Source organism: Melospiza melodia, chromosome 28, assembly GCF_035770615.1.
Source record: "Melospiza melodia melodia isolate bMelMel2 chromosome 28, bMelMel2.pri, whole genome shotgun sequence".
NCBI classification, from domain to species: Eukaryota; Metazoa; Chordata; class Aves; order Passeriformes; family Passerellidae; genus Melospiza; species Melospiza melodia.
The window spans coordinates 4,331,066-4,343,240 of NC_086221.1; the positions used below are offsets into that span (position 1 = coordinate 4,331,066).

Genomic DNA, 12,175 nt, shown 5'->3' on the forward strand with positions numbered 1-12,175 from the left:
GTCCCTCTCTGGCTTCCTTGGAGCCCCTTCAGATCCTGCAAGGTGCTGTGAGATCTCCACACAACCTTCTCTTTTCCTTTACCTATAAAATGTCTGGCTCTTAACCCACAAGTTCCTCCTCCGGTTCTCTCCCCATCCCACCAGGGAGCAGTGAGCACGTGGCTGTTTGGGCTCAGTTGCCATCTGGGGTTAAACCAGGACACAAATTAAAGCCAGGCTTTAGCCAGTGTGGAAAGACATGCAGCTCCATCAGAAATCCATCTTGTTCTCAGAGCAGGGCTGTGGAATTAGGTCAGGCACGCCCTGCGTGCGCGTGTTTCCTGCTTGCTCATATTTCTGAGAATAATTGGACATGGCAATGTTTTTGTAGACTTAAAGGAGTGCTGTCACCTTAAAAATGAGTTGTTTGGAGTTTTATTTCTGTCGTGATGGTTAAGCTGTGGTTTAGGAAGAGGGGAGGATTGTTCACCAGCTGATTCACTCACTGCTGGTGCTTCCTCACTGTTTGCAATCCAAATGGTGAAGTAAAGCCACTCATTCCTACTATTCTTATTCTCTTACACCTTTTCTCTTGCCATGCCAAATCACAGTGAGACCCTGTGTAAGCTGTCAGGGCTTTATTCCTCAATGGATTTGGCAGCTAGGCTTTTCATGATTTTTCTTTGAAGTTTCTATGAAGTTCTTCATACCTAAAATACCCCATAATGGCTCTTTAAAAAAATCCAATGAGTATATCTTTATAAATATAATATAATATTGTATTTATGTAACACAGTAAATAAAAAGTAGAAACCAGCACATTTGTAGTGCTGCTTTTGCATTTTCTTGCTTAATAACTGCTGTATCTAAATGGGTTTTCTCTGCTGACCACCTTGCAGTATTTGAGTTTCTTTACACTTTGTTCATGGTGCTCTGTGCAGGTGAAGCCATTAGAAATATTTATTAGAAATAAATAAAAATTAGAAACCAGCACATTTATAGTGATGCTTTTGCTTTTTCTTGCGTAATAACTGCTGTATCTAAATGGGTTTTCTCTGCTGGCCACTTTGCAGTATTTGAGTTTCTTTACACCTTGTTCATGGTGCTCTGTGCAGGTGAAGCCATTAGAAATATTTATTAGAAATAAATAAAAATTAGAAACCAGCACATTTATAGTGATGCTTTTGCTTTTTCTTGCGTAATAACTGCTGTATCTAAATGGGTTTTCTCTGCTGGCCACCTTGCAGTATTTGAGTTTCTTTACACCTTGTTCATGGTGCTCTGTGCAGGTGAAGCCATTCAGCTCTTCCAGTAATGGGGTGAGAGCTGCATACATTGGGAAGTGACTTTTGGATGTGCTTTAGATCCCTTAGGGTGGGGAAGGATAATGTACTGAAGATGTCAGAGCCTCTTTACATTCCAGAACACTTCCTTAAGGCTTGCAAAGAGCAGGGATCAGCCTCTTTATCTCTGCAAAACATTTGCAGCATGAATTGTTTGTACCAGTGGGGCATTGCAAAATTAAAGTGTTTTCCACTTTGTGATTAAAAACAACTTAAATGTGACTTCCATGTTTTTCCCTCAACAAAAGACAAGTTCAAATAGAGATGATTTCAGTGGGACCACCAGCACAGGGGCTGGAGAACAGAGATGTTTGTGCAGTTGCGCAGCTCATTCCTGACATTGTTGTGTTCCAGAGGAAGGAGTGGCTACACTCCATCTATGGCCAGAGCCAGATGGGAATTTTGGTTTTTGATTCTGATACTGATTCCATTTTTAAAAAAATTGAAATTGGAGGAGCTCTTTTGCTGATCTTTAGTGCTGAATGTGACATGGGGCTTTTGCTGCTCCTGAGTGCCCAGCTCCCACAGTCCAGCTGTGAGGCTTCAACTCCCCTGTGTAGCTGCTCCTTCAGGATCTGAGCAGGCAAACAAGTCCCAGAGAAGTGAGGAAAGACATCAGGGTGCCTGTTCACTGTGGTACCAGCCAATTGACACTTCCCAGAGGGTGCAAACGTGCATGGAAGGAGCCCTCTAAGCAGGGTGCTGACCTGGCAGTGTTTGTCCTGCTAGCACAGGGGAGCTGCTGGTGCAGGGCCAGGAGCTGAGGAGTGAACGTGCTCCGAGTCAGAAACACCTGAGCAGGCAGAGGACCTGCTGCTCTCAGGATTAGGAGCCTCAGGATTAGGTCTGTGCCTCTGTGTCCCTTGTTTTCTCTCATAAAACACTTCCCTGCAGTGCTTCCCAGGGCTCTCAGGAGCAATGAGCAGTTAGTATTTGTAAAAAGCTTTGAAGCTGAATGGTGCTAATTATTATTTATAGGCATTCATTCTCACCACGGGTAGTTCTCCTTGATCCTGGCCATGAAAGGAAACCAGGACATTTGTAAGCTGGTCAGGCAGGAGTTTGGCCTTGAAGTCTTTATTATGTACTTGTTTCCCCACTGGGTTCTGGGTGTGTTTGTAATATATTTGTCACATTAAATGACCAGTTTGGGGATTTATTGTACCAGCCAGATGTGCCAAAAGATCTTTACTCATTTCCCTCAGTTCTGCTGACACACGACCTGCAGGATTTTGGCCTGCCAGGAGACAGGGAAATGCCATCAGCCTGAGCTGGGTTGGTGATCAGCAGGACTGGATGTTCCACTTCCAGGAAAGGGGAAAGTCAGATCTTCTGCTTGGGAGAGCCACCACATTGCAAAGAGCAGCTGTTTTCAGCAGGTTTTGCTGGTGCTCAACATTGAAGAAAACAGAAAAGAAAGAGGAGAAAGATGTCAAACAGCTGGGCCATTTTTTCCCTGACAATCTTGCTTAAGCAGCAGAAGAGGGGGAATGACAAGGGAAAATTGGTGTATTGTAGTTCCTGAGTAACTGGTGATGGTTCTGTAAATAATTTCTGAGCTGCTGTAGTTAAGGACTCTGCTGAAGGGTGTGCAGGGTCTCTGCATTTAATTCAGAGCTTGAGGTGATGAACAAAGGTTTCAACATTGACCCAGCCCAGTTTGGTTGTTGTGAAATTCAGTCTGTTGGTGTTTCATGTTGTTTGACATCACTTAAATGGGGCTTGTAAGGCAGAGCTCTGGGGGAGTTGTGGAGTCTGAGTGTCCCTGAATAACTCTGCTCTTTGCCTTCATAGACTCTGTTATTGATCTGATTTCCTGCCTAATTTCTCCTCTCTGCTGAGTAATGCATTAAATAGTCAAGAGATTGTTCAGGCACCGCAAGGGGAGGTTGTTGGCAGAGCTGCAGCAATTCATCACTCCTGGAAGAAAGAGGCCCAATAAGTAAATTTTATGCTTATCTTGTTTTCTTAATGGAGTTCTTGTCAGCTCACAGAACAAATCCTGTTCCCTGGTGAGTGTGGTAACATCAGCTTTGTCAGGGATATTGTTTTAGTGTAGGAAAGTTAATGCTGGGGGAGAAGAGTTCCTGAGCACAGCCCAGTGTGGTGTCAGTTCCTCTGAGCCACCTGGGTTAGGGACAGGTGTCCCTTGAGATGCTTTAAGGTCCCTCCAGCCCAGAACATTCTGGGGTTCCTCCTGGCAGCCTGCAGGTCCCAAGAATTATTCCCTTTAAGGGCTTTCCCTTAGGGTTAGGGTTATGATTATAAATCTGATTTATATATATAATATATATATATATTATATATATATTATATATTATATATATATACACATATATATAAAATATATATATGTGTGTGTGTATATATGTGTGTATATATATATATTTAAAATATAGATATCATATATATAAATATAATATATAATATATAATCATATATATTATGTGTGTATATATATATGATATATATATTGTATATATATCATATATATATACACACATAATATATAATATATGATTATATATTGCATATATTTATAAATATCATATATATATACACATAACATATAATATATGATTATGTATTATATATATTGTATATATATATCATATATATATATATATATATATATATACACACATAATATATAATATATGATTATATATTATATCTGCTCAACAAGGATATTCCTTTCCCCATCTCAAAATGCTTTTCCCCGAGTAAATCAAACTGCATTTTAAAAAACAGGTTTTGGTTTTCAGTGCAGTTACCCAAATTTTAAAGCATTTTGGTTCAGATTACAGATTGCAGGATGTTTTGAGTTGAAAGGGATCCTCAAGGATCATTGAGTCCAAATCTTCAGTGAATGGCCCATGCAGGGATTGAATGTACAACCTTGGTGTTATCAGCATCATGAGCTGATAACTGAGCTAATCTCAGGGTCAAAACATACAGTATAATAAATCAGTGAATGTGTTTGAAATCACATTATTAGTGGTATAAATACTTTAACCTTTACAGTCTTGAAAAATTCCATTTCCTCACAATAATTAGAGTGCTGTGATACAGGGGAATAGTTGACTTTTTGTTCCACTGGACATTGTCAGTTCTGGAATGGATTTAAAGGCTTTTGGGGGGAAGGGGTAGGGGTGGGCTTTTTTTTCCCTCCAGGATGTTTTAGAGTATGTGACTTTTCATATTTAGATTTCCCTCCACACCCCTGTGTCCCACTGCTGGCACTGCTGGGCATTCTCCCCCCCGTTGCTGCTCTGGCACACGAGAGAAGAGGGCAGAGTGTGACCGTGTTCACAGGGGTTTTTGGATGAGGGAAGAGATGAGGATCTGACTCCATGTTTCAGAAGGCTTGATTTATTATTTTATGATATATATTACATTAAAACTTTACTAAAAGAATAGAAGAAAAGGTTCTCAGAAGGCTGGCTAAGCTAAGAATAGAAAGGAATGAATAACAAAGGTTTGTGGCTCAGACAGAGAGCCGAGGTAGCTGGGCTGTGATTGATTAATTATAAACATCCAAGATGGGCCAATCAAAAATCCACCTGATGCATTCCACAGCAGCAGATAACCATTGTTTACATTTTGTCCCTGAGGCCTCTCAGCTTCTCGGGAAGAAAAAATCCTAAGGAAAGGATTTTCATAAAAAGATGTCTGCGACAGCAGAGGGTTGCTCAGATTGTTCACATGGAGTTTGTGTTACTTTTGTTCAGGTAAAAGATTTGTTCATGTGTGACCACATCCATCCCTCTTAAGCTGTGAGTAAATGTTCTTCACCCAGAGGGTGCTGGGCACTGACCAGGCTCCCCAGGGAATGGGCACAGCCCCAAAGCTGCCTGAGCTCCAGGGACTGTTGGGCTGTCTGTGCAGGGCCAGGAGCTGGACTCAGTGATCCCTGTGGGTCCCTTCCAGCCCAGGATATTCCATGATTCTCCCTGGAGGATGCTTGGTCACACAGTTCAGTTTTAGGTGGTCCTGCAAGCAGCAGGGAGGTGAACTCTCATACTGATGTTCTCCTCCAACTCAAGATATTCCAGGAGTCTATTCCCAGGTACAAGGCAGCATTCTCAGGGGTTTCTGCTAAGGGTTTTCTCCAGGGTCCAGGCAGCCAGGACAGGAAAGCAGCCTGGAAGCTGTGGAAGAGGGAGTTTTCCCACACTGAGTATTTTGGCAGTGCTCTGGGTGCTGTTCAGGTTGCTGGAACTGAGATGACCCTTGGGGGCTTCTTGTGTCACTGTGCTGCCAGCCAGAGCCTTTAAAAAAAGAAATTATTTTGTTGTTGCCAAAAATCTTCCTTTGGATGACCATCACATGATGTGTAAGCAGCAGATTTTCTAAAAATACACAGATATAATAATGCTGGCAACTTAGAATTGGGTTTACAGAACAAAAGGAATGAATTGTTATTCCTTTTTAAAATTCTCATTAGGAATAAAATGCTTAATTCAGACTGCCAGTAGCAATGGGCTTGAAACTCACCACTGAACTGCTCATTAAAGCCTCAGCAGGTGCTGGCCAGAAAACTCAGCAACTCTGACTTGGCATTTTGCTGTTTTATTAGTGCTGTGTTTTATCTGCTTTGTCTCTGCCAGAAATGGCACCCACAGGCCCTGCAGTCATCATTCAACCAAGGGAAACACACAGGACAATTGTTCTGCAGGGGGGAAATTGGAAAAATTCATTAATGAGGAAATTGGTGTTTTATGTTTGAGAGAGTGAAAGGAAAACACTTGAAGGCAAGAAAGGAGAGCTGGTTCTTGTCCAGAGCAGAGCAAATGCCAGAGAGAATGAGGGAAAGAGACAGCAAAGAGATCTGATCTGTTGGGAGATAGAAAGGGGTGAAGTGGGTCTTAAAGATAGGAGGAAGGAATTTTACTTGGAATAAAAAGGAAGCTGTGACTCTACATATGCTGGAAGAGCATTCCAGATGTGGCAGTGGTTAAGCATCCTGTGCTCCAGCCATGGCTGCTCTGCACTGTCCCAGCGTTTGTTGTGGGACTGTGGTGGGTTAAATACTGGGGGGAGCACTGTGTGACAGCACAGCATAAATCAGGAGGAAAGAACCAAAACCAAGCAATGATTGGGAGCAGGGAACCTCCTGGTCAAACCTCAGAGTGGTTGAGAGGCAAAGCCTGAGCTGTTAACTGGGAAAATGTTCTATTTCAGGCTGTAAGCATGTTATAGAGCTCATTTGGCCAGGACTGAGAGTCAAGAATATAAACATTTTTAAAGGAGGAGTTGCCAGAAAGGTATTTGCAGGAACTCACATGTGATCTAAATACACCAGTGGCTTTAGACTTAGCTTTAAAAAAGTGAAGGTCCATAGATTAAATGGACTTAATAGACCCCTGATTGCTTTAAAATCTTTTTTCCCCTCTTTCCATGTGAGGGGTAGGGGCATAAAAAGCACCATAAGCCTCTGAAACACAGTTAAATACCTGAAGAAATGCCTTTTGAGCCTGAGGGACCTTATTTGTGGTACCAGATACAGAGATTTGAACTTCCTTGCTTGGGAGTTTCTTCCTGAACTAACAACCTGGATTCTCTCTCCAGCTCTTCTCTTAGGAAACGCCACCAACTCCTCACAGCACGGAAGCCCAGCATGAATGGGAACTGTGCTGGGGGCACAGACTGGGTGAGAAATCTGGAGTCCAGTTGTCCTGTGGAAAACAGAACTGTAGCAGCCCATGAGTCAGAAGAAAGCTCTGTGGTGTTAGGAGGTCACAGCCCTGCAGTTCCCAGGACTGAGGGTAAGGATAATGCCCTCAACGTTGTAATCTTTGAGGGAGATTATTTTTTGGGCTTTAAGGGAGATTATTTTTTGGGCTTTAAGGGGTGTTGTGTTTTGGAGAATGTTCCAGTATCACAGGACAGTTTGCACTGGGCAGTATGTGCCCTGCTTGTGCCAGGTGCTCCAAAGGTCAGAGGTTCAGAGCAGGGTTCAGCATCTTGGCAAGAGCATCCCACAGGAGTGTCCTGGCCAGCCTGGAGCTGGCCCTGAGCAGATTCACTGCAGGCATCTGGGTAGTCCTGTGTGCCCACCACAGACTGGCACTGGGCACTGCTGCCTTACACCACCCTGCTGAGGTGTGTGCTGCTGCTCAGCTTCCTGTGGGAGTCCTGCCAGCAAGCTGGGTCTGTATTTCTGACCTTGTTTAATTCCTGTGCTCCTGCCCTTTTCAGCTGAATCCATCTTGCTTTAACAAGGAACATTAAGCACCATGGCTCACCAAAACATCCAGCTGCTGGTGCAGTTCAATAACAGCCCAGTTTTATGTCATATAACATCACCCTGACAGTTATGACATCCTTAATTATTGCATGACTCAGTTTTCTCATTTCAGTAGGAAGTGTTACTATGAAATGATGTTTTTTAATAAATTCTCTCCTTTCCTTCCAATGTTTGTTTGTGTCCCTCAGGTTTGGATTCTGAATGCCGACACAACACTTGCCCAGTAAATCCCCAGCTCTGTAGCATGCTGTCTGCTCCTGAAGAGCCTCACAACTGCCATATCCCAGATGGAAATAAGAGACAGCTGGAATATTTTAATGCCCAGGAACGCCATGGATGCTGTGCATTGTCTTCAAGTAGCAGTTCCCAGACAGTAGCTCCAGAGAAAGTGACCCTGGTGGTGGATGGCACCCGCTTTGCAGTGAATCCCCAGATCTTCACTGCTCACCCTGACACCATGCTGGGAAGGTGGGTCACTTCTCTTACCTTCAAGGTACCTCAAGACAATCTAATTTATTTTTTTTAATGGAATAAACATGTAATGTTTGTTTTGTGATCTCATCTGTACACACCTCAGTGAGAATTTGGCTGTGAGTGAGGCCCAGAAGGCCTGACCAGATGGAGAGTTGGTGGTTCTCTAGATAAGTCTCCCTTTGATCCATGTCCATCAAAACATGCACACTTTTAGCCAAAGATGATTTCCTTTACCTTCTCTCCAAGTGTTTGCCTGGTCTGTCAGCTGTACATCTGTCCCCAGCTGATAACCCTCCTCCTGAATGGGGAATGTGATAATGCTCCATCCCTTCCTGCTGCCACCTCTTGGTACTCTCCAAGAGGTGGCAGAGAAGTTACTCAGCTCCTTCTGAGAAGTTGGAGCCTGTTGCTGCACCAAGAATGTATTGCCAGCACTTCCACCTCTCTGGCCAAAGGGTTCTGGTGGGTCACTGACCCTTGCATGGATTATTGTGTAAATCAAGGCATTTAAACTCATGTGGATTTATCTGGTGTAGGTCAGTGCAAGGGCTTTATTGTCTGGGGATTTTCTGCCCCAGGACTGAATGATCTGTTCCTTTGGCTTGTTCCTTAGAGTGCAGTAGCCATAGCAACAGAGGCCTCCCTGAGCCAAATCTTGTCCTTATTTACTGAGGAAGAGATTGGAGTGGAGATTTAAGTTGCTGTATCTCTGTGACACTGCTGGGCTTCATCACAGAATCATGGCGTGGCCTCAGCTGCAAGGGACCTTGAAGCTCAGTTCATTTCACCCCTGCCATGGGCAGGGACACCTTCCACTATCCCAGATTACTCCAAGCCTCATCCAGCCTGGCCTTGGACACTTCCAGGGCTGGGGCAGCCACAGCTGGTTTGGGCAGCCTCTGCCAGGCCCTCCTCGCCCTCACAGGAAAGAATTTTCTAACCCCTCTTTTTGTCTGAAATTTTTATCTGAAATTTTCACCTCTTTGTCTCTGAAATAAATCTATTTCTGTGTTCTTGTGCACTCACACAGTTCTTTACCTCTTTCAGGATGTTTGGGCCAGGCAGAGAATACAATTTCACCCGGCCAAACGAGAAGGGCGAGTACGAGATCGCAGAAGGGATCAGCTCTGCCGTGTTCCGCACCGTGCTGGTAAGGGCAGCTCTGCAGCTGGGGAGAAAAGAAACAAACAATCTGTTTGTCACACAGCTGAGCCATCTCCAGGCACTCCCTGGAACATTCTGGTTTTAGGTTTTGCATTGTGATTTCTAAAGAAAAAAATGTAGCTTTGGTATAAGTCCACATTTCAGATATAAGCTCATGTTGCCTTTTACCTTTTCTGTGTCCTGCTGTTGTAATTCCTGAGCTGTATCCTGACCTTGTGGTTGTATATAAATACATATTGCATATGAGATGTTATGAAACCCTGTGCCATGGAAAGGTTTTAACTGGAGCTCATAATTTATCAGACCAAAAACATGTAGTTTGTCAGACAAGCAGGGCTATTTTGTAAATAGTTTCAGTATCTCTCCAATATTAGTAAGCAAAATAAAGAACTAATTAGGAATATCATAGTCCAAGATGTTGATAGTTTTTCTCTCCAAAACCTGTCCTTTTATTCACAGGATTATTACAAAACCGGAATCATTAACTGCCCTGATGGGATTTCCATCCCAGACCTTCGAGACACATGTGATTACCTCTGCATAAACTTTGATTTCAACACAATCAAATGTCAAGATTTAAGTAAGTATGGAGAGAAATCAGCTTTTAGGAGATCATCTGCAGGGCGTTGAGCACTCTGATCGTGATTCAGTGTAGTTCTTAATCTTGAGCTTTAGTTTAAGCATGAACACATGGATTTCACTGGGGCTCAAGTTGCATTTAAACAGCTTCCTTTTGGCTGCTTCAATCCCAAGTGAAGTGACCAAATCCTTCAGAACACAGGCACTTAGCTCCAAAAGCAAATTACAAACATTTTAGTCTCTTTTTCTAACAGAGGCTGAGCAGAGCTTGCTGTTACTGCCAACAAAATGATGGCTAAAAGCAGGATTATAACCCCTAACCAAAATGTACCAGAGAATCATGAATAATTTAAGCTAAAGGCTGATGGGCAGAGCAGGAACCAAGGATACCAAATCTGGAGAGCAGTAGAATTCCTGGTCTTGAAGGGATTGGATTGGGAGCAGCTTTTTGGTGGGCATGCTGGCAAAGAGAAGTACTTTTAACACAAACAGGTCTGTGAAAGGCACTTTACTGAAATGGGGTGTGTGGTATCATAACACAGGCTGTGGGTGGAATTTCCTGCCCTGTTCTCTGGTGAGTGATCACAGAGAAGGCAGTAAAATGTGCTTTCAAGGGCAGAGGTTGTTGCTGGAAATTCAAGTTAAGTATCATAATGAATTAATTATTCAGTCTATTACTGTTTCACTGTATTGATTGGAGCTTGGTGGGTTTTTAATGGGAATGGAATGGTTCTGCAGTGCAATTTGCATCCCATTTGAAATGCAGTCTGCACTTCTGACTTTGCCAGTTCTGGATCTGGAGGCTGTTGATGCGTCTGAACATATGTTGAGCATTTTGTCTGAAGAAGAATCTGGCTGTGCTCTCGGATGGATCTGGGAAGTGCAGAGCTGAGATATTTTCATGCTGCAGCAAAGCTGCTGTGCTCTGTGTCCCCTCAGGTGCTCTGCTACACGAGCTGTCCAACGATGGGGCTCACAAGCAGTTTGACAGCTACCTGGAGGAGCTGATCCTGCCCATCATGGTGGACAGCGCGCGGAAGGGCGAGCGCGAGTGTCACATCGTCGTGCTGACCGACGAGGACACCGTGGACTGGGATGAGGATCATCCACCTCCCATGGGAGAGGAGTATTCACAAAGTAAGGGCTCTGCACTCTGTTCCACACACACCCAGCCATAAGGAAAGGGTACATTCCCAGTCTGGCTTCCTCCAGGAGGAGATGCTGGCACATGGAGCCCTGGTGCTGTTGGAGGCAGGATGCCTGGCTAGTTAAAACTGATCCCAGCACTCACTGTACTTTTCCTCCTGTTTCTGCCTCCCCTTAGCCTTTTCCAGGCTCCTTAATGAGGGAATATTCTTTGCTTTACACTCCCATCACCACCCAGTCTATTGAGACTGTGATTTGCATCTCTGCCCTCCTAAAAGGAAGTGCAATTAATCCCAGTGAGGAAAACACACACCTGAAATAATCCTTGGAATCCACACCTGGCTTTTGGCACAGCAGAGCATGCCAGAAGCAGGGAGGAGGTTCCTCTTTGTTGATTCTAATCACCCCTTTTATTTCTCAAGTCCTTTACAGTTCCAAGCTGTACAGATTCTTCAAGTACATTGAGAACAGGGACGTGGCAAAGGCTGTGTTGAAGGAACGGGGTCTGAAGAACATTCGCATTGGCATCGAAGGTAAGGTGCTGCTTCAGCAGGGGAAATGCATGTTCAGGTGACTCCACAGTCAGCAAAGCCTGATTTCTTCTGAAATCCAGGCATTTCCTTGTTTACTCTGTGGTTTACATTGATTCTTACAAATCCAGTTAAAACTCAACATGTTTTTCCTTTATCTCTACCATGTTCCACTGAAATTGGCCAGGGGGCTTAAAAGTTAAAGGAAAGTGAAAGGTCCATAACATGTAGGAGAAAGACTTGTCTCCTTAGGAATGAGTAAACAGGAAACAGGAGTCAAATGTTTCCACCTGCTGATCCAAGCTTTCCCTTAGGGAGCTTAGAGAATGCTGAGCTCTGTCCTGAGAGACTTATTTTTATAGTAGCTGTGTTTGCTCACAGAATGGCTGGTGCTGTGAGGCACCTGCAGGCTGACTACACACAGTGCTGCACCCTCGTGTCAGGGAATCATGGAATTGTTTAGGTTGGAAAAACCCTCTAAGATTGTTGAGTCCAACCATTAACCCAGCACTGCTAAGCCTACCACATCCCCAAGTGCCACATCCACATGTCTTTTAAATCCCTCCATCCTGGACAGCCTGTGCCATGGCTGGACAACCTTGGGGAAGAAATTTTCTATAATATCCTATTTAAACCCCTCCAGCACAGCTTGAGGCTGTTCCCTCTTCTCCTGTCCCTGTTCCCTGGCAGCACAGCCCAACCCCCCCAGC

At 43.9% G+C, this 12,175-nt stretch overlaps 1 protein-coding gene across 5 annotated transcripts in view; it reads left to right on the forward strand.

Annotated features, from left to right (window-relative positions):
- The window catches only part of KCTD20 (potassium channel tetramerization domain containing 20), a 35,104-nt gene that overhangs the window by 19,074 nt on the left and 3,855 nt on the right, over positions 1 to 12,175 (forward strand). For 4 of the 5 annotated variants that reach the window (XM_063178050.1, XM_063178051.1, XM_063178047.1 and 1 more), the window contains exons 2-7: positions 6,894 to 7,090; positions 7,761 to 8,040; positions 9,094 to 9,196; positions 9,670 to 9,790; positions 10,729 to 10,926; positions 11,358 to 11,468. In XM_063178050.1, the coding sequence (XP_063034120.1) occupies positions 6,943 to 7,090; positions 7,761 to 8,040; positions 9,094 to 9,196; positions 9,670 to 9,790; positions 10,729 to 10,926; positions 11,358 to 11,468 (961 nt within the window). In that variant the 5' untranslated portion in view covers positions 6,894 to 6,942. The remainder of the gene's footprint in view (positions 1 to 6,893; positions 7,091 to 7,760; positions 8,041 to 9,093; positions 9,197 to 9,669; positions 9,791 to 10,728; positions 10,927 to 11,357; positions 11,469 to 12,175) is intronic. The other variant, XM_063178049.1, reaches the window with a different exon arrangement.